Raw genomic sequence first — 20005 nt, 5'->3', positions numbered from 1 at the left:
TAAAATAAATAGAATGGTAAATATGTGTGTATAATAGAATTATAGCTATATGCATGTCATTAATAAAATAAATAGAATGGTAAATATGTGCATATAATAGAATTATAGCTATATGCACATCATTAACAAAATTAATAGAATAGTAAATATTTGTGTATATGTCTATAATTCCCTTTATTCTGACGGTTTTGACACCTGTCTGCATGTTTTGTTTTGTCTGTTGCTGACTTGTACGTACTAAGTGCTTAGTCCAGTGCTCTGCACACAGTAAGCGCTCAATAAATACGATTGAATGAATGAATGAGTCAGGAGGAGCTGCATGCATTCATGCGGTTGTATTTATTGAGCGCTTCAAGGCCCTACTGAGAGCTCACCTCCTCCAGGAGGCCTTCCCAGACTGAGCCCCTTCCTTCCTCTCCCCCTCGTCCCCCTCTCCATCCCATCTTACCTCCTTCCCTTCCCCACAGCACCTGTATATATGTATATGTTTGTACATATTTATTACTCTATTTAACTTGTACATATCTATTCTGTTTATTTTGTTAGTGTGTTTGGTTTTGTTCTCTGTCTCCCCCTTTTAGACTGTGAGCCCGCTGTTGGGTAAGGACTGTCTCTAGATGTTGCCAACTTGTACTTCCCAAGCGCTCAGTACAGTGCTCTGCACACAGTAAGCGCTCAATAAATACGATTGATTGATTGATTAGTGTGTGCAAAGCACCGTACTAAGAGCTTGGGAGCTGCAGCTAGTGAACTCCAACAGCCCAGGGAGACCTCAGCTCCAAGGGGATTTCCGACCTTAAAACCCTTTCTGGGAAAATGCCCTTTTTTTGTTTTTCTTGCTTTGGTGGGAACTTAATTTTTTTTAAAAGGCACTGAAGATCGAAAGCACCGATTTCACAACTCCAGCCCTCTGACTCTGTATTTCTGCCCCCCTCCAGCCGCCACCGGCCTCGCGAGGCCGAGTCTGCAGAAGGAACTGAGCGGTGAAGAATGTGCAATAGATGTGGGAGGAGGCCCGCCGAGAGCTGAATCTTCCTTTTGGGGGGAAGAGAAGTTCTTCCCGTGATAATAATAATGATGATGATGGCGTTTCTTAAGCGCTTACTACGTGTCAAACGCTGCTCTGAGCACTGGGGTGGATGCGAGCTGATCCGATTGAACGCAGTCCCCGTCCCACGTGGGGCTCACGGTCTTAATTGCCGCTTTACAGGAGAGGTTACTGAGGCACAGCGAAATCAAGGCCACACACAGCAGCCGGGTGGTGGAGCAGGATTAGAACTCAGGTCCTTCCGACTCCCAGGACAGTGCTCTATCCACTAGGCCGTCCTGCTTCTCTGGGAGCCCACTGTTGGGTAGGGACGGTCTCTAGATGTTGCCGACTTGTGGACTAAGCCCAAGTGCTTAGTCCAGCGCTCTGCGCTCAATAAATACGATTGATTGATTGATTCTCTCCTGCTTCACCTGTGCGCTTGGATCTGTACCCCACAAGTACTCAGTTACTTGTGGCCTCAGTTACCTCATCTGTAAAACGGGGATTAAAACTGTAAGTCCCCCGTGGGACAACCTGATCACCTTGTAACCTCCGACTCCCAGGACGGTGCTCTATCCACTAGGCCGTCCTGCTTCTCTGGGAGCCCACTGTTGGGTAGGGACGGTCTCTAGATGTTGCCGACTTGTACTTCCCAAGCGCCTAGTCCAGCGCTCTGCGCTCAATAAATACGATTGATTGATTGATTCTCTCTTGCTTCACCTGTGCGCTTGGATCTGTACCCCACAAGTACTCAGTTACCTCATCTGTAAAACGGGGATTAAAACCGTAAGTCCCCCGTGGGACAGCCTGATCACCTTGTAACCTCCCCAGCGCTTAGAGCAGTGCTGTGCACATAGTGAGCGCTTACAAATACCATTATTATTATTATTATTACTCAGTGATGGTATTTAAGCGCTTTCTATGTGCGAAGCCCTTGATAGTCACATCGTAAAACTATTGTGGGGCTTGAAAATTTCATCAGCCCTCCCTTAGTGCCCTTCCTGCCTCCCTTCTTTGTCCCCTCCAGTCCATTCTTCACCCGGCTGCCCAGATTATTTTTTCTACAAAAAATTCAGTTCAGGTTTCCCCACTCCTCAAGAATCATCATCATCATCATCAATCGTATCTATTGAGCGCTTACTATGTGCAGAGCATTGTACTAAGCACTTGGGAAGTACAAATTGGCAACACATAGAGACAGTCCCTACCCAACAGTGGGCTCACAGTCTAAAAGGGGGAGACAGAGAACAAAACCAAACGTACTAACAAAATAAAATAGAATAGATATGTAGAAATAAATTAAATAGAGTAAAAAAAAAATATGTACAAACATATATACATATATACAGGTGCTGTGGGGAAGGGAGGGAGGTAAGATGGGGGAATCTCCAGTGATTGCCCGTGAGCCCGCTGTTGGGTAGGGACCGTCTATGTTGCCAACTTGTACTCCCCAAGCGCTTAGTACAGCGCTGTGCACACGGTAAGCGCTCAATAAATCCGATTGAATGAATGAATAAGGCGGCAGGCGCTCAGTAAATACCGTTGGTTGATTGATCTGCCCGGCGACGGAGAGGTTGCAGGTTTAGGTGGCTCCAGATTTAAAATGTCAAGAAGATTTGGGCTCCTTAAAGATCAGGCGGGAGGCACAGGCGTGCAAGACAAAGAATAAAAGAACAGTGTTTTGGATAAACAGTATTCGTGACTAATTGCCGTCTACTCTTCTGTACTTCTGTAAGAGAAGCAGCGTGGCTCAGTGGAAAGAGCCCGGGCTTTGGAGTCAGAGGTCATGGGTTCAAATCCCGGCCCCGCCACTTCAATCAATCAATCGTATTTATTGAGCGCTTACTATGTGCAGAGCACTGAACTAAGCGCTTGGGAAGTACAAATTGGCAACATATAGAGACAGTCCCTACCCAACAGTGGGCTCACAGTCTTGTCAGCTGTGTGACTTTGGGCAAGTCACTGAACTTCTCTGGGCCTCAGTTCCCTCATCTGGAAAATGGGGATGAAGACTGTGAGCCCCACGTGGGACAACCTGATCACCTTGTAACCTCCCCAGCGCTTAGAACAGTGCTGCGCACATAGTAAGCGCTTAATAAATGCCATCATTACCCTGGGTCTTCCTCAGTTTTAGAATTCCAATATTAAATTTTGAAACCAGCCTTCTTGTGCAATCATAACCTTAGGGACTCTTTCTGTTCTGTTCAGTTTCTGGAGAAACCGTCTTAGGGACAGTTTCTGTTTGAGTTGGCTTTACGCCAGTGATTGGTTGTGACTGTTTATAGATCCTCAGCTATTTTTCCTCTCCTGTTCTACCCAGATACCGTTCCCGAAAGACCGCGTTCCTCTTCTTGCCTGCCCTCGCTATCCTTGTTAAGCCGTGAAGCTCAGGAGAAAAGTCAGCGGACGTCCTGCTTCGGTAACTATTTGAATCCAGTAATTATCACTACTCATTATCATGACGCTACCACCTACCCGAATTTAGTAGTGTTTTCGTGGCCGTACAGAAGGGAAGTTTGAGGTCCACACGGGCGGCTTGCCCACGATAATGGAGGGGAGTGGAGTGAAAGAAGCAGAACAGGCTTAACCCTTGACTTCTGGGGTAGCAAGCTGTCGCTTGACCTACAGGCCATGCTTTCTGTTCATTTTCTCCTCCAAAATGCCTTTCCTAAAGTCCCCATTTCCCCACCCTTCTCTCCCTCCTTCTACGCACTTGGGTCCGTACCCCTCACTTTGAAACTCGCCCCAGCCTCGCAGCATTTATGCGCATCCTTATATTCTGCTCCTTCTGTCTGTAATTTATTTTCATGCCTCTCTCCCCCACCAGATTGTGAGTTCCTTGAGGACAGAGATGGGGGTCTGCCAACTCTTTTTTTTTTCTTTTAACGGTATCTGTTAAGTACCTACTATGAGCCTAAGCACTGGGGTAGACACAAGCTAATCAATCAATCAATCGTATTTATTGAGCGCTTACTGTGTGCATCATCAATCGTATTTATTGAGTGCTTACTATGTGCAGAGCACTGTACTAAGCGCTTGGGAAGTACAAATTGGCAACATATAGAGACAGTCCCTACCCAACAGTGGGCTCACAGTCTAAAAGGGGGAGACAGAGAACAAAACCAAACATACTAACAAAATAAAATAAATAGAATAGATATGTACAAATAAAATAGAGTAAAAAATATGTACAAACATATACATATATACAGGTGCTGGGGGGAAGGGAAGGAGGTAAGATGGGGGGGATGGAGAGGGGGACGAGGGGGAGAGGAAGGAAGGGCAGAGCACTGTACTAAGCTAATCGGTTTGGACATAGTCCAGGTCCCACATGGGGTGCACAGTCTTCATCCCCATTTGACAGATGAGGTAACTGCGGCGCAGAGAAGCCAAGTGACTTGCCCAAGGTCACACAGCAGACAAGTGGCCGAGCCAGGATTAGAACCCAGGTCCTTCAGATTTCCAGGCCCGGGCTTTATCTGCTAGGCCACGCTACTTCTCAAGCACTCAGAACGGGCTTTCCACGTGGTAAATTCTCAATATACAGCTTTGATCAATCAATTGTACCCCAGAAAGATGAGGGTAAAGAACATTGTTTGCACATCCCTCCTTGAAGCAGACTTTCTCCTCCACGCCTTGACCTCCCCTGCTTGCTGAAACCCCTATCTCCCCTTTCGTTCATCCTCTTTTTCCTCCTCCTGTCCTTTCCCGGTGTCCTTTCTAGGTACAAAGTAGTCCCTGACCCAAAAAAGAAAAAAAAGCTTTTGCACAGTCCAGCCCTGAAACCCAGGATATGTCATCCCGTAATTGTTACTAGCCTGACTCATCGCTAGCTCGAGGAAGAAAATCTCCAGTGAGATCATGGTGTTTATGCAATGATTTCCAGTCAGATCCTGAGCCAAAAGGTTAGAAGTAAGAGTTATAGTTGGAGTTCTGCACACAAACTGGGCGTCTGTGTTGCGACGGGAGTGTCAAAATCTCCGGACTCTCCTTGCAGAGCAGAAGACACCCTCTTAAATTCCTCACAAGACAGGTTCTGAAAGAGACCATAGTGTTATTTAAGGTAGTTCGTTTTAAATCCACCATATACTACAGTCTTGATTGCACATTAAAGAGCAGAATTCTTTATCTGGAAATCGTTGCAGTAGAACAGGCTGAAAATACTTGATTTTTTTTATTATTACCGATGGCCGAGAACACTTCATCGACACGCTGCCCATTTCCAACGGCGACAAAATATTTACAGTTCGAAAGAAAGTGGCAGTTGGCACATCTGTAAAGTCGTGACCCAAGAAAATGTCTCTCTTGTTTGTCCGTTCATACTCCAATGATTTCAACTGAAAATCCTCACAACAAGTGGGAGGATAGTCTAATGAAATATAGAATGTCACAGTTATTTGTTATCTAGTATTGGTATTACCACTGAGATATTTTTCTAAGTAGCAATGTTTCAAGTTTTAGGGGAAGACTTTCAGTTACCAAAAGAAATGCCAGTTCAATCTCCTATGTAGACTGTGAAACCCTTGTGGGACAGGGACTTTGATCTGATTAGCTTGTATTCCCTTTCAGGTGCTTAAGAAATTTCAGTTATTGTTGTATTTAAGTGCTTACTACGTGTAAGCACTGTACTGAGGACAGGGTTAGATACTCTCTCATCAGGTTGGACCCAGTTAATGTCCCACATGGGGCTCACGGTCTTAAACACCAGAAGCCGAGTAGCCTGGGCCTGGGTTCAAATCCTGCCTCCATCACTTGCCTGCTGTGTGGCGTTGGGCTAATCACTTCATTTCTCTGTGCCTCAGTTACCTCATCCGTAAAATGGGGATTAAGACTGTATACCCCCTGGTTAGAACAGTGCCTGGCACATAGTGAATGCTTCAAAAAAAAAAAAATGATTCCAAGGTTGTGACAGGAGGTTAGAGAAGGCAGTGGTATGGTTAACAGCGCTAGGGGAGTTAGCAAAAATGGGACACTCTAGGAGGGAATATTGGAAGTTTAAATTTAGGCAGGTTGAGTTTGAAGTGGCACTCGGATTCAGGAGGAGATACAAGACTGGAGAGCAAGGGAGGTCAGGGTTAGAGATGCAGATTGCGAGTATATATATATATATAATACATATATTTTATATATAAAATACATATATTTTATATATATAATACATATATTTTATATATATAATACATTATATATATATATATATATATTTAAAAAACAGTAGTACTTCAAGTAATGCATGTGGGAAAAATTCCTTGAAGGTGGAGAGTATGCATGAGAAAAGTTAAACGCCTAGAATTAAGCTTAGAAAGACACCTCCAATTATGGGTAGAGAGGATAAGGAGACAGAGGAGGAGCAATTTAGAGAGTCAAAAGCCTGCAGAATAGAGGACACCATTGGATGGGAGACCTTATTTTTTTATGGTATTCGTTAAGCGCTTACTACGTGCCAGACACTGTACCGAGTGTTGGGGTAGATACGGTTGTACACAGTCCATGACCCACGTGGGGATCACAGGCTTAATCCCCACTTTACAGATGAGGTGATAGAGGCACAGAGAAGCCAAGAGCTTCAAGGAGAGACGCGCCAGAGAGAAAGCAGGAGCGGAGGGAGTAAGAGGGCACGACCCGAGTGCTTTAAAATGGGCGCCTAGGTGTGAGTTGTTCCACCCCAGAAGGGGAGGAGTGTGAGAAATACACTGACTTCACTGTCTCGCTGACCCCTCACAGAGCCAACATGTCCAGTTTTGAGGACGCCGACACCGAAGAGACGGTGACCTGCCTCCACGTGACAGCTTACCACCCTAACCAACAGCAGAATAAAGTGTTTCAATCCCTGAGGTTCTTCAATCGGGATCGACTTCGGGCCAGTGAAGTGGTGAAGTTCGGGCGAAACCCCAACACCTGCTGCTACACGCTGATGGACAAGCAGGTGTCCCGCATTCAGTTTGCACTGCAGCTGTTCAAAGCTTTCAACAGCTCGACGCTGTCGTTCGAAATAAAAAATATGAGCCAGAAGGTTAGCCTGATCGTGGACAATGTGGAGCTGGGCTACCTGAATAAAATGGACCTGCCGCACAAGTGCATCGTGCGCTTCGGAGACTACCAGTTTCTGATCGAGAGGGAGGACGGAGAGTCGCAGGAGTTTTTCGAGATTCGCTTTCTGTTGGCTCAGGAGTCGCTCCTGCAGGAAAAGTGCTTGCCGCTGCAAAAACCCGTACCCGAGTACGGCGTCTCGGCCATTTTTCACTCCAGAACCGAATATCCTATCGAGATCGATGAACATGAATCCTGAGAAGGTGGTACAATTTTCGCCTTTGTAATCGATGGCAGAATTCGTAACTGACAGCAGCATCAACAGACAGCGAATACAGTTATTCAAGTTTTAAGTGAACCTCAGTACCGTCACTCCTGCCGTTAGGGTTCAACTCTCTAATTTCACCCCTATTTAACTTTGAATCATTTCATTCCGCTGTTGGTCATAGAGGTCACCCGCAGGAGCGTGAAATTTCTGTTCCTGGCAGACACTTTCACGTCTCAGAAAGGATAACTAGCTTTTTGAAATACCAAGGAAAAATAGCTGGTGTGAGAACCATCCCTGGGTTTGATGCTTGTTTGAAGTGGTAGAGCTAATTTTATTGAGTAGCCAAGGTGTTTTTATATACTTTTATCATATAACTACTAGGTCATTTCTAAGATAGTAGCATCATTATGAAGCTTACTCGTTAACAGCTTACTCCTAACTCTTAATTCTTTATTAGTAATGGTTGTTCATCTTTATTATTGAGTCCCAACACTGTACTAAGGGACGTTCAGAAAAGAGGTAGACACTTCATTAGGAAGCCAACTAATGATTTCCTACAAAGAAAACTCCCAGGCTTATTTAATTCTGGGTAAGGTAAAAATACTAAACGGAGTAGCTGTGTTACAAGGTGGGAATGGGATTTAAACCCACTGTTTAACCATCTTTTGAGAAACGCTTTCGGCCTCCTGCTTGTTGCATTTGTTAGGGTGGGGAGAAATAATTTAGGTCTGAATGCCAAGGCTGGGAATTGCCGTTCGCTAGCTGAATGGAGGGAGGGGGCACCTGCTTGCCCCTGTTGGTCTCTAGACTAATGATCGGTGTAACGTACAATGCGATACATGATGTGAAATGTACGACGATTGTTAAAATAAAGGCCTTTTACAACAAGCTTCTTTCTCCGCCTTCATCTGAAAGCGTCACTTTGTTCAGATAATCTGCTTTTCTGTAACTTCCTGGGGGAAGATAAAGGAGAGAAAGGTAAGAAGAACAGTGAAAAGTTAAAGAGTAGACTTGACTCTGATTCCTTGCTCTGCAAGGCAGTAAAGTGCTCTGCACATAGTAAGCGCTCAATAAATACGATTGATGATAATGTAGTAGTATGTTCAGCGGCTCTTCTTCGCTCCCTCCACCGTCCCTCTTCTAAAGGTTTCTTGGGTTTTTTTTCCCCAGTGGTACATAAGTGCTTACTATAGTTCAAGCACTGTTCTAAGCATGGGGTAAATACAAAATTAATCATGCCAGATACGGTCTCTGTCCCACATGGGGCTCACAGTCAAGTAGGAGCGAGAAAAGGTACTGAATCCCCACTTTTTGCAATTGAGAAAATTGAGGCACAGAGGAGTTAAGTGACTTGCCCACGGCCACACAGAAGGGACGTGGTGGAGCTAGGAGAGATACAAAATAATCAGTTCAGGCACATGGTCTAAGTGGGAGGGAGATCAGGTACTGAATCCCCATTTTCCAGATGAGGAGACTGAGGCACAGAGAAGTTAAATAACATTTCCAAGGTCACACAGTAGGCAAGTGGCAGAGATGGGATTAGAACTCAGGTCCTCAGACTCCTAGTTCTATGCTCTTTCGATTCAATTGTATTGCGCGCTTACTGTGTGCAGAGCACTGTACTAAGCGTTTGGGAAGTACAAAATCGGCAACATTCCCCATTTCAATTTACCATGCTGCTTCTCATAGCATGTAAATTCTACAAAGTAGGATATAAGGGCATTTTTCATAGCTACAAAAGAGCAAAAAATGGTAAAGGAGCAAGATGATTTATTTTTTAAATGTAAAAATGTGTTTATTCACAATCAAGGAGCTGATCCCAGTCCTTCCCAAAAAGTTCCTAATATGGACGGATGCCAAGAAAAAGTGGAAGGTTGTAGCTTACGTCTAACCCAAAATATACATCCGATGTATACAAACAGTAAAAAGCATCTTACAAGCAATGAAAATGTAATTACATTGAAAGTATTTTCAATGACATAGCTACAACTTAAATTATGACAAGGCAATATAAATTAAAAACAGCATTGACTAATGCATTATATTTACATATTTAGTCAAAGTGTCAAGTGTTTTTATGATACAAAAGGAAAAATGAAAATCTGGTACCCTTGCTTGTCTTATAGATTGAGATCGCTGAATTTGATTTTTTTTCAGGGGAGGGGGAACATTACGACCTGGTAAACCCTTGTTATACCTGCACCTTCCGACGATCAATCAGTCAATCGATTGAGTACATTCACACCTTCTGATCTGAGGATACGAGGACGTGCACTTCTTTAGCAAAACAGAAACTAATGAAGAAAATAAACAATTTGAGATACTCATTTCATGTGGATTCCCAGAAAACCGAAAAGGAAAATTTAATGCTACGGCATTTTGCGCCCTTAATCTTATTCAGTTCACTGGGAAGCATCAGGGGGAAGAAGTTATTACAAACTGCAGGGGTGGTGGACTTGAGTTTAATCAATTAGTGGTATTTATTGAGCACTTACTCCGTGCCGAACACTGTACTTAGCACTTGGGAGAGAACAAAACAGCAGAGTCAGTAGATATGTTCCCTGCCCACAAGAAGCTTACAGTCTGGAGGATTCATTAAAGCCCATTGTTTTCTCCTCCATAAAATGGAACAGAATTGCTCCATACCTTCATCCAGTAAAAGACTTATTTGAAAGACACAAATAGCATATTAGGCTTTTTCCCCTATAAACGAAGTACAAAGAACTGACGGCTCTTCTGCGTAAAAATTCTTTCATTTAATACTCCCCTGACTCATTCCAGTGTGGGTTTAGAAACCACAAATGTAAAAGTTGCTCCAAAGCAAGTATCCCTTTACAGCAGTACATTTTTAAATGGTATGCGTGAAACGTTTACTGTGCCTCAAGCGCTGTAACTTTGCAAAAGTAACTGCTGATTTTGAAAAATACGTGTTGCGCAGGGATAATCCCACTAAAAGTAGTGACCATGTGGAGCAGGAGTTGGAAATTGACGTTTTACTATTCCTTTAGCAAAATTACTCAACCAGTTGTGCTTCGTAGAAGATGACAACATTCAAATCATCATCATCAATCGTATTTATTGAGGGCTTAACTGTGTGCAGAGCACTGTACTAAGCACTTGGGAAGTACAAGTTTGCAACATATAGAGACAGTCCCTACCCAACAGTGGGCTCACAGTCTAAAAGGGGGATTTCCCTAAATTTCCCTAAATGAGGGAAATCAGGAAGGCTGGCTTGGAGGAAGCTTTCACAAGACAAACCATATCTGAAATTCCTTAACTTCCACTTCACTACCCCCTTCAGACCTCCCAAGAACGCAGAACAGGAGCGATTTAAACTATTTTCACATTCAGAGGCTGAAATAATATAACTAGATGGTCCGAAGTTTTAGATTCATGGGATAAAAAAATGAAAACCAGAACTACACCTGGAGAGAAAACAGCCAGTTCAATTGTACACCCGTCACACTAATGTTTAGATTAGTGCAGACAGTCTAAGGTGAAGTCGCATCCAGTAACACGAGGGAATCGATCAACTTTTTCTTAAAAATAGAAGGTAGATGATGAAATTGCACTTAATTCTGAATGAATTCAGACAGGTCCTATCGATTCCATGTCTTGCTTAGTCACCACTTTCCTCACGGCTTCTTCCAACTCCCCCTTAGGAAAAGCGCTCAGAACGAGCCCGTTTTAACATCCGACGCTTGGTTACGACAGGTCAGTGGACCATTCCCTTTTACCCTTATCTATCCTGCTGGTCGGCGTCGGGCTTCTTATCGTCAGAGACGGAGGGGTCCAGTACAGGGTTCACAAATCCAGCGTACTCCGAGTTGCCGTTGTCATCCACTGCGGCACTCACAAAATCATTCTCCCACTCCAGTCCGTTAGAGTCGTCAGAGGCTGAGGTAGGGTGGCTTCCGCTCTTCTTGCCGCTGTACCTGAGGGCTGCCCGGAGAATATCTTCTTCCGTTTTGGAGCGCTCTCTCATCGGCAGCATCCTGTTCATCCCTGTTGCAGGAAGAGAAGAGACCTCAGAAATGGCCAGGAAAAAAACTACCCCAATACTTTTCAACGCGGCCCTTAAAGACATTAAAAAATGCCAGAAGTTTTTACTTAGTTCTCATAAATGGAATCAAGTTAACTATCCTGCGGAGAAAGACGGGGCGTACTATCGGCCACGGACATGAAGATTGTTTCCATTTGGTCCAGGTTTACAGTTTTGTCCTCTAATTTTCAGCAATTAAAAAAAAAATCAGTAAATGTACGCTTTTCATTTTATAATGAAATGAGCCTTTCCATTTTTTGGTGGTGTTCGTTAAGTGCTTAACCATGGGCCAATCAATCAATCAATCGTATTTATTGAGCGCTTACTATGTGCAGAGCACTGTACTAAGCGCTTGGGAAGTACAAATTGGCATCACATAGAGACAGTCCCTACCCAACAGTGGGCTCACAGTCTAAAAGGGGGAGACAGAGAACAGAACCAAACATACCAACAAAATAAGTAGGATAGAAATGTACAAGTAAAATAAATAAATAAATAAATAAATAAATAGAGTAATAAAGCACTGCACTAAGCACGGGGGTAACTTTAGAGTGCGGTTAACTGAAGGTGAAATTTCGGGAATCTTCAGATCCCGTCAGAATTCTCATTAAATGCCCGACTGGCTTCCAAGTGATTAGATTTGCCACCAGAGTCATTCATTAGGTACTGTTGGATACACTACCAGAACAATTGCAGGTGGAGGTGGGGCGTTCTGGAAGAGATAGATCCACGGTGTCGCTATCGGCCGGAAACGGCGACAACATAAGACAGCGAAATTATTAATTTTTCACCACCCAAATATTGCTATCGAACAGTCTTATGCATTGCCCATACGAGGGCACTATTTCTTTAGCTTCGCACAGTGGTGCAGAACACAGTGAATGCACTTGTCCACTTAATATTCCAATTTTGGATTATTTTATTGGAACCAGAGCCAATATGACCACTTGTTCTACTTGAAAATTTCTGGGTTTTTTTTGCATTTACTTATTGCTTCTACTTGCCTTAGTCCCGCCCACATTTACACTTTTCATTCTTAATTGGTGACATTCCGGAGGTGGCTGGGATCGTTGCCCTGGTTTACTGCTGGGCTATCAGGGTATAAGGAGATGTGTGTTCTGCTCTTTTGAAAAAGATTGTCACTGCTTCAACCACCTCTCTGCATATAGTGAGCGCTCAATAAATATGACTGATGATGAGTGGGGCCGGCATGGGGGTCCCAGGCAAAGGAGCAGAGGTTGAATTCCCCCACCTCTACCTTTCCTTCCCTCCCACCAAGAGTTCTCCAATTCTCTACATAAGATTCCCAATTGTGAACTGGGCTTACCCCTTCCCACTGTAAACTGAATTTTTCTTATCTTTCTTTTTCAAAGGCGGGCTCAAATACCACTGGCACTAGTAACACACATTTCCATTCCCCGGGCATTCAGAGAAAATTATTGCTGCATTATGAGATCCTGACAACGAAAAACCCGCTTAGAGCTCCTAACTGGCTACGTGAAAATAGTGTCAAGTGAAAAAGTGCTTGAATGAAGTGTAGTTTTCAACAAGAAATGATTCAAAGTGCACAGTGTACTATCAAGATCCCCAAATCATACAAAATAATATTTCTTAAAGGAATGAAAACCACAATATAGACAACACTTAATTTACATGATTAAATAGCAATGTTAACATGTACCGATAATAAAGGATTATGAATTTAAGTACTAATTTACATACATTTAAAAACGCTCTTACCAAAAGTTTTGCATTCACGGATTTGACCACCGCCTGAGTCTAGACACTTCGGCACATCTGATTTAACTGCCCAATTTTGGAGACTTGTACATTCCAGAAAAATAATAATGATGGCATTTATTAAGCGCTCACTACGTGCCAAGCACTGTTCTAAACGCTGGAAGATGCACAGAGAGCCACCTAACTGGTACATGCCAGATTATATATATCCCTTTCTTCCCGTCGTCATCAACAGCATCAATGCTACTGATTGAGCGCTTACCGTGAGCAAAGCACCGGATGAAACGCTTGAGAGTTGGTTGACACACTCCCTGCCCATGAGTGCTCAATAAATACCACTGACTGACAGAGATTCAGCTGCATTTCACTTGCCTGTTACTTGGAGCCACCTATCAGAGCTGTGCAAACTATTCCAGCGCTTAGAACAGTGCTTTGCACATAGTAAGCGCTTAACAAATACCAACATTATTATTATTCCTGGGAGCCTTTGGGCTACTTAGTGGTGGGGCTCTAGAAAATAAAGAAGACCCATTTGAACTAGTGGGTTGCAACTAAATGGTAATCACCAACAACTCATTCATTCATTTGTATTTACTGAGTGCTTACTGTGTGCAAAGCACTGACCTAAGCGCTTGGGAGAGCACTACTGTAACAATAAACAGACACATTCCCTGCCCACAATGAGCTTACAGTCTAAAGGGTGAGACAGGCATTAATATAAACTCGACACCAACTTGGAGAAATATATCAAGTGGCATCCCACCCACCGCACTCTCCTAAGCGCTTAGTGCAGTGCCCTGCACACAATAAGCACTCAATACATTCGACTGACTATTGACAGACTGGCCTTCAAATTGCTTCTATTCATCATTTCTACTGACAAGTGAATCGAGAACATGCTCAAAAAATTAAATAAATGATTCCAAGTTAAGGCAGCAGAGAAATACTTCAAGTGTGCAAGTTTTAAAAATAAAATTGTGAATCTGCAAAAAGCTTACCTTCTTCATCTTCCCACTCCAGATCCAAAGATGTACTGTCATCATTCCCACTGGTTGATTTTGTTTTGGTCATTAAATCACAGCTGCTTTCTGTGTTTGGTGTCAAAACGGTGGCATCTGACGAAAGCCCTAGACCAAACGGCATATATATTGAAAACCTAACCTATGGATATTTTTTTTTTTACAAAATAAAACAAAAAAAAATGTACACAGCAAATACTGACGGTCAAACAATGCGCCACCATCTTGAATGCTCTGGATTGTAAGCTCGTTGTGGGCAAGGAATGTGTCTGTCGCCAGACTGTACTCTCCTGAGCCGCTTGGTATACTGCTCTGCACGTAGTAAGCACTCAATAAATGATTGAATGAATAAGGGGTGCATAAAAAATAGTCCACGTAGAAAAGCTACCTCCATTGTCAGGGAAAATAATCACTTATTTAGGGGTCCACTGAGAACTTATTTTCCTTGCCGGGGGAAGGAGAAACCTTGATTTTCATGATAATAGTAATAATAATAGTAGTATTTGTTAAGCATTTTGTGCTAAGCACTACACTAAGTGCTGGGGCACATAGAAGATAATCAGATTGGACACAGTCCCTGCCTCACATGGGGCTCACAGTTTAAGTAGGAGAGAGAACGGTTAGACTCATCCCCATTATACACATAAAGGAAAAAGGCACAGAGAGTTAAGCAACTTGCCCAAGATCACACTTCAGGCAACTGTTACAGTCAGGATTAGAACCCAGGTCCTCTGACTTTCAGGCCTATGCTCTTTCCAGAAGGCAATGCTGTTATAATGAAAGCAAGCACAGTGCTCTGCTCCGGGTAAACACTCAGTAACTACTACTGATGGACTGATGTTCAAAATCGCGCCTTTCAGGAGGTTTTAGGACACGAAGATACTTAGGGTGGGAAATGATTGCTGCTTGATGAGATACAAACTGCTCACTTTGCATATCTTTGGCACTTTTAATTACTACTTCTGCGTGAGTGGATTGACTCATTTGGATCTCGGGAATCTGCCCGAGACTTTTCTTTCCCAGAGAGGCTTTCCAACAACTAGTGCTTCTAGTGAAACATACTGAAAGCTGCAATGAATATAGCTGGCAATTTCCTTTATCTTCTCTTGGCAGATTTGTGATTTCCAAGCGTGTTGAAACAACTGCATTGCTCTCCAGGAGTTTAAGCCGTGTGGCCTAGTGGCAAGAGCACAGTCCTGGGAGACAGAAGAGCTGGGTTCTAATCCTGGCTCCACCACTTGTCTGCTGTGTGACCCCGGGCAAATTGCTTACCGTTTCTGCAGTTTTCTCATCTGAAAAATGGGGCCTCGATTCCTATTTTCCCTCCTAAATAGACTGTGTGATGTCTTGTACCTGCCCTAGTGCACAGTAGATTGGCACTTAATAAGCATTTATTATTTTTATGATCAACCAGTGGCATATTTAGTGAGCGCTTACCGTGTGCAGAGCACTGTACTGAGCGTATTAAGCGATTGGGAGAGTTCAATAAAACAGAGTTGGTAGGAACGATCCCGGCTCGCAATGAGCTTACAAGTCATTACAGAGGAGCAGCATGGACCTGGAGTCAGAGAACCTGGGTTCTAATCCTGGCTCTGCCATTTCCCCGCTACATGACCTTGGGCAAGTCACTTCACTTCTTTGGGTCTCAGGTCCCCCTTCTGCAAAATGGGGAGTCAATAACCTGTTCTCTGACTTGGGCTGTGAGCCCCAAGTGGGACCTGATTATCTTGTTTCTACCCCAGCACTTAGAATCGTAAACACTTCAAAAACACCACAATTATTATTATTATTATTGTTACGGTCTTATTCTCCTGTCCAAGAATGAGTGGCCCTACATCCCTGGTGATTGTCTTCATGGATTTTCAAAAAGAATAGATAAGTCTTCCTCAACCCTCACTGCCCAGCCCTTTCCCTAAGAGAGAATTAGATTTTAAACAGAGAGAACATGAAGGTGGCATCAAGTGCTGTGCAGATTATGGCCGTTAACCTGGCTGCCACTCATTCACTCATTCAATCACATTTATTGAGCGCTTACCGTATGCAGAGCACTATACTAAGCGCTTCAGAGTGCAGTACAACAATAAGCAGACACATTCCCTACCCACAACAAGCTTACAGTCTACAGGCTCCTACTCTGATAATGCATTAGGAATCAATCGTATTTACTGAGTGCTTACTATGTACGGACCTCTGTACTAAGTGCTTGGGAGAGTACAATATGACAGTAGAGCAGATCCATTCCCTGCCCACAGTGAGCTTATAGTCTAGAGGATGAGCTTGCAGTCTAGAGGAAGAGGCAGCAGGAAGGACACTGAAGTGTGTATGTCTTCATCTGAAGCAGTGTTGGTCTGCTGCAGGCAGAGAATGAGAAGGGGGAAAATGGCATTCTCTCTCCTCACCAAAGTCTTAGAGTCCCACATGACAGCCTAGGGCTCAGTGACTTTTTCCCAAAATATTTCTAATCAGAACCACCAACACTGTAACGGCGTTCACAGTCACTCGGGGACATCGAGTCCCCCCAAATTAAATGAAAGTCGGGCAAAAATGGTATCTGGTAACACTTACTGCTACTTCGAAAAACTTCATACTGGGACTTGATATTTCTCAACTGGGATTCCAAGTCGTCTTCTCCTCCTGAGCTGTAATAAAAGTCAAATACATTTTCTCTGAGCAGTACTCGGGCAGACTCCTCTTTACGAGGATAGGACCCAAAGGCCTGAAGCAGGTTAGAAATCAACTGCGACCTCACATGCTAACTTGGCTCTTTGGCAACACTATTCTGGTCTGGCCACAATCCTACGATTTACATGAATCCGACACACTTTCCTACCACAAAGGCACGCCTTTCTAGCCCAGATATTTTTATAAGCAAGCAATACACATCTATGAAAAATGCCGCATGCCATTTGAGGGTCTGTCTTGGGTGATGGACACGTTGCAGTTGCTCCCCCTTGCCGCCTTTGAAGTCACGTGGAAGCTGCACTGGATCAGTTGTGCCCACTGCTACAAGTTGGCTAGCAAATAAGGGAAGGGGTGAAGAGAGGTTGTTCTGAGGCTGCACGGGAAGAATTCAGCCCATTAAGAAAAGAGAATGGACATTTCTTGAGGGAAGATATATAACTTCACCGACCTGGGGATCTAGAATTGATACTGCCATTACCATACCATCACTTTCGAGAGGAAAGATGCACGATCGGATTTGCAAAGAAAAGGACGTAACCCGCATTTAAGAAAATGGACCTTGCTTTCCAACTTTGGGAAGGTAAGAATTACCTGGGGATCAAAGGAGATGATACCCGAACCCACTAGGAACTACGCTTTCCATTACAAAAGAGGGGGAAAAATATTCTGCTCTTTACCTTTGGTAATCTCCATTGTTGGAAGGGTGAGATCGCTGCTTAATCCTCTGTAGCATTTGATGCTTTAAAGAAATAATAAAATATCTCTATCGTCATTTATACATTTTCAAACATTCCCACACCCTAAATTTTTCCTTAGTGCCCAACCAGGAGGAACACTGCTTAATCTTCCTTGGATTTTTATCCACCACTATTTCCTTCTCTGTCCTTTCTCTACAACTGCTGGTTCTGTTCCTCAGGGTACGGAAGGTCTGACGTCTACTTTAAAGTGGGATTTTCTTCCTCCTAGTAACTAAAACATCTTCCTTGTCTATGGCAGCCCTGTCGACTCAGGCTGAAAAATCCACAACCGATTCCAACCCCGGCCAATCGCGGGGCTTTGACATCCCGGTGCGGGCAGGCTCAGGGGGAGGCCTGATTTCTGCGGAAGCAAGGAAGTAGTCGGGTGGTAGGAGAGGCGGGTGAGGGGAGGTAGGGAAAGGAGGAGAAGGGGTGGGATGGAGACGGAGGCACAAATGTGGATCACGTGCAGGTGTTCTAGTGGGTTGCTGGGATGAAATTCCTGCCATGCTATGGATGAAGGCAATGGACATACTATGTCCCTTGCGGGGAGGAAGTCCAGCCACCAAACGGCTCCCCTTCTTCCCTCTCTCTGACCTCAGAAGGCGGGGGGGTCTCGCCTGAAATGACCGGATTTTGGACAGGATCTGGCCAGCTGATGTTCTTGGGATCCCCAGAATAAGCCAAGTCTGGGCAGGGCTCAGGATTTGGGCTTAAAATGGGGTTCCCATCCTTGCCCTGCACCCCTCCGGCCAATGGTTACAGAACACCTGAGGTAACAGGAGGGCATTCATTCATTCAGTCGCATTTACTGAGCGCTTACTGTGTGCAGAGCACCGTACTAAGCGCTTGGGAAGTACAAATTGGCAACATATAGAGACGGTCCCTACCCAACAGCGGGCTCACAGCACCCCAAGCGCTTGGTATAGTGCTCTGCCCACTGTAAGCGCTCCAAAAATACCACTGGTTTCGCTGTTCGCAAATGGGACACAGCCTGCCTTAACTGGTTTTTCCCCTGCTGAGGATTAATCAGTGGATAGATATCATTATCATGGATGGTAAATCATTAATCTGCTGGGAAGTGAAAAGAGATGGAACAATGCATGGTTAGAGATGGAGTCACCAAACCTGAGGAACAGGTTTCTCTGTTTCTGTTCCATTCCCGTGCCTAGTAATTCCATTGGCAATCCTTGGCCTTCCTGTCCACGAGCCAAGGATTGTTCGGGACAAGAAGCCCTAGAAAATGCCGGCAGATGTCCAACTGAAAGTCCAATATCCACAGAGTTTTCTCCTACATAGAAGCTACCTCTTCTACTGGGGGCACAAACGCCCTGCCTCCTCCTGATTCACTGGTCAGAAAGACTGACACAAAGCTATAAAAACCCAGAAATTTGCTCTCTAACGCCCAAGAATGAGAAACCAAGCACTTTAATGGGGAAACGCCATTAACCTGAAAACGGCCCCTCCCTGGAGAGGATGGAACAGAAGTGGATTCTTCTCCACGGGCATTATCCAGTTTTTAATCAGCTATCAAAAGGCAGGTAGAGAACAAACTGAGTTTTTTATTTCAGGCCCTTGGATGATGGTTCTAAGATGTACAAGGTAACTACAAGTCTTAACTTTTGCTTTTTATGATTGATGACTACTCAATTCCTTTTTCATTCAGTAAACTATTGCTAAACCACCTTTCTTGATCACCAAGTCAAATGATGGCTCCGGAATAACCTGCTGGGCTTTCAAGTAAGACATTTATATGTCAAGTAGGACTTATACAACAAGAGCAGATTTGAGGTATACTGCATGCTAAAAAGAGGTCAGCTAAAAGCCTGATGAAAGAGTCCTGACATTTAGCTTGCAAACTAAAAATTCTATTTTTAAATGATTAAACGGCTTTTCTTTTTAGAGCAAATGAGGAATGTTTAGTGAAATATTTTGGAAGTTTGTTAAGCCAAAAGTTAAAGAGCACTCAAAACTAGGTGTCCAGTTTCTGTTGCTATTTGTGGCTTTTACACTTACAGAACTTTCCCTATTCTTCCCTTAAAATTTCTTGAGACTGAAGTCAGATATACATATATATGTTAACATTGTTCAAGCAGAATTGATTAGATTCAGAGAAAAATAGGTCCCCAAGTTTAAACTGTTGTTAATTAATGCATTTTACAAGTAGAAAAGCAGCTCTGATATATACTGGGGTCTTCTCCCCTCACCTCCAAGAGCTTTCGCTGCTTTGCTGCCCTGGCTGCTTCACGCTGTGTAGCGTATAAAGCTTCTTCTTCTAGTCTTAACTTCTCCTCTTGTAAGGCTAACTGTATATGAACAAAATAATAAGGGTTAACAAAAATGAGAACCTATCTAACTGCTCTAAAAATAATAAAATTAAAATAAATGTTACAAAGATAAAAATAAATAAAACTTACAAGGCACTATCAGAAGCAAAATTAATCATTTCTAACTTTT

The 20005-nt window shown here is 43.6% G+C and overlaps 2 protein-coding genes across 4 annotated transcripts in view; one reads left to right on the top strand and one right to left on the bottom strand.

The window, feature by feature from the left end:
- The first annotated feature begins 3418 nt into the window (after positions 1-3418).
- On the top strand, positions 3419-8217 carry TIFA (TRAF interacting protein with forkhead associated domain). Its single transcript, XM_038755416.1, has 2 exons — positions 3419-3449; positions 6755-8217. The coding sequence occupies exon 2, from the start codon at positions 6762-6764 to the stop codon at positions 7317-7319; it is 558 nt and encodes a 185-aa protein (XP_038611344.1). The 5' UTR covers positions 3419-3449; positions 6755-6761; the 3' UTR covers positions 7320-8217.
- Positions 8218-9081: 864 nt separating this feature from the next.
- The window catches only part of AP1AR (adaptor related protein complex 1 associated regulatory protein), a 32492-nt gene continuing 21568 nt past the window's right edge, over positions 9082-20005 (bottom strand). For 2 of the 3 annotated variants that reach the window (XM_038755135.1, XM_038755137.1), the window contains 5 exons: positions 19756-19854; positions 17489-17550; positions 16695-16768; positions 14109-14237; positions 9082-11333 (listed from right to left, as the gene is read on the bottom strand). In XM_038755135.1, the coding sequence (XP_038611063.1) occupies positions 11068-11333; positions 14109-14237; positions 16695-16768; positions 17489-17550; positions 19756-19854 (630 nt within the window). In that variant the 3' untranslated portion in view covers positions 9082-11067. The remainder of the gene's footprint in view (positions 11334-14108; positions 14238-16694; positions 16769-17488; positions 17551-19755; positions 19855-20005) is intronic. The other variant, XM_038755136.1, reaches the window with a different exon arrangement.

The sequence above is a fragment of the Tachyglossus aculeatus genome, chromosome 12, assembly GCF_015852505.1.
Source record: "Tachyglossus aculeatus isolate mTacAcu1 chromosome 12, mTacAcu1.pri, whole genome shotgun sequence".
In the NCBI taxonomy this organism is placed as follows: Eukaryota; Metazoa; Chordata; class Mammalia; order Monotremata; family Tachyglossidae; genus Tachyglossus; species Tachyglossus aculeatus.
Note: the sequence above shows the minus strand (reverse complement) of the source record. Positions and strands in the feature narration are given on the sequence as shown.

Bases quoted from the DNA above. Each gene is read 5' to 3' on its own strand.
- TIFA (XM_038755416.1), top strand. From the start codon at position 6,762: ATGTCCAGTTTTGAGGACGCCGACACCGAAGAGACGGTGACCTGCCTC.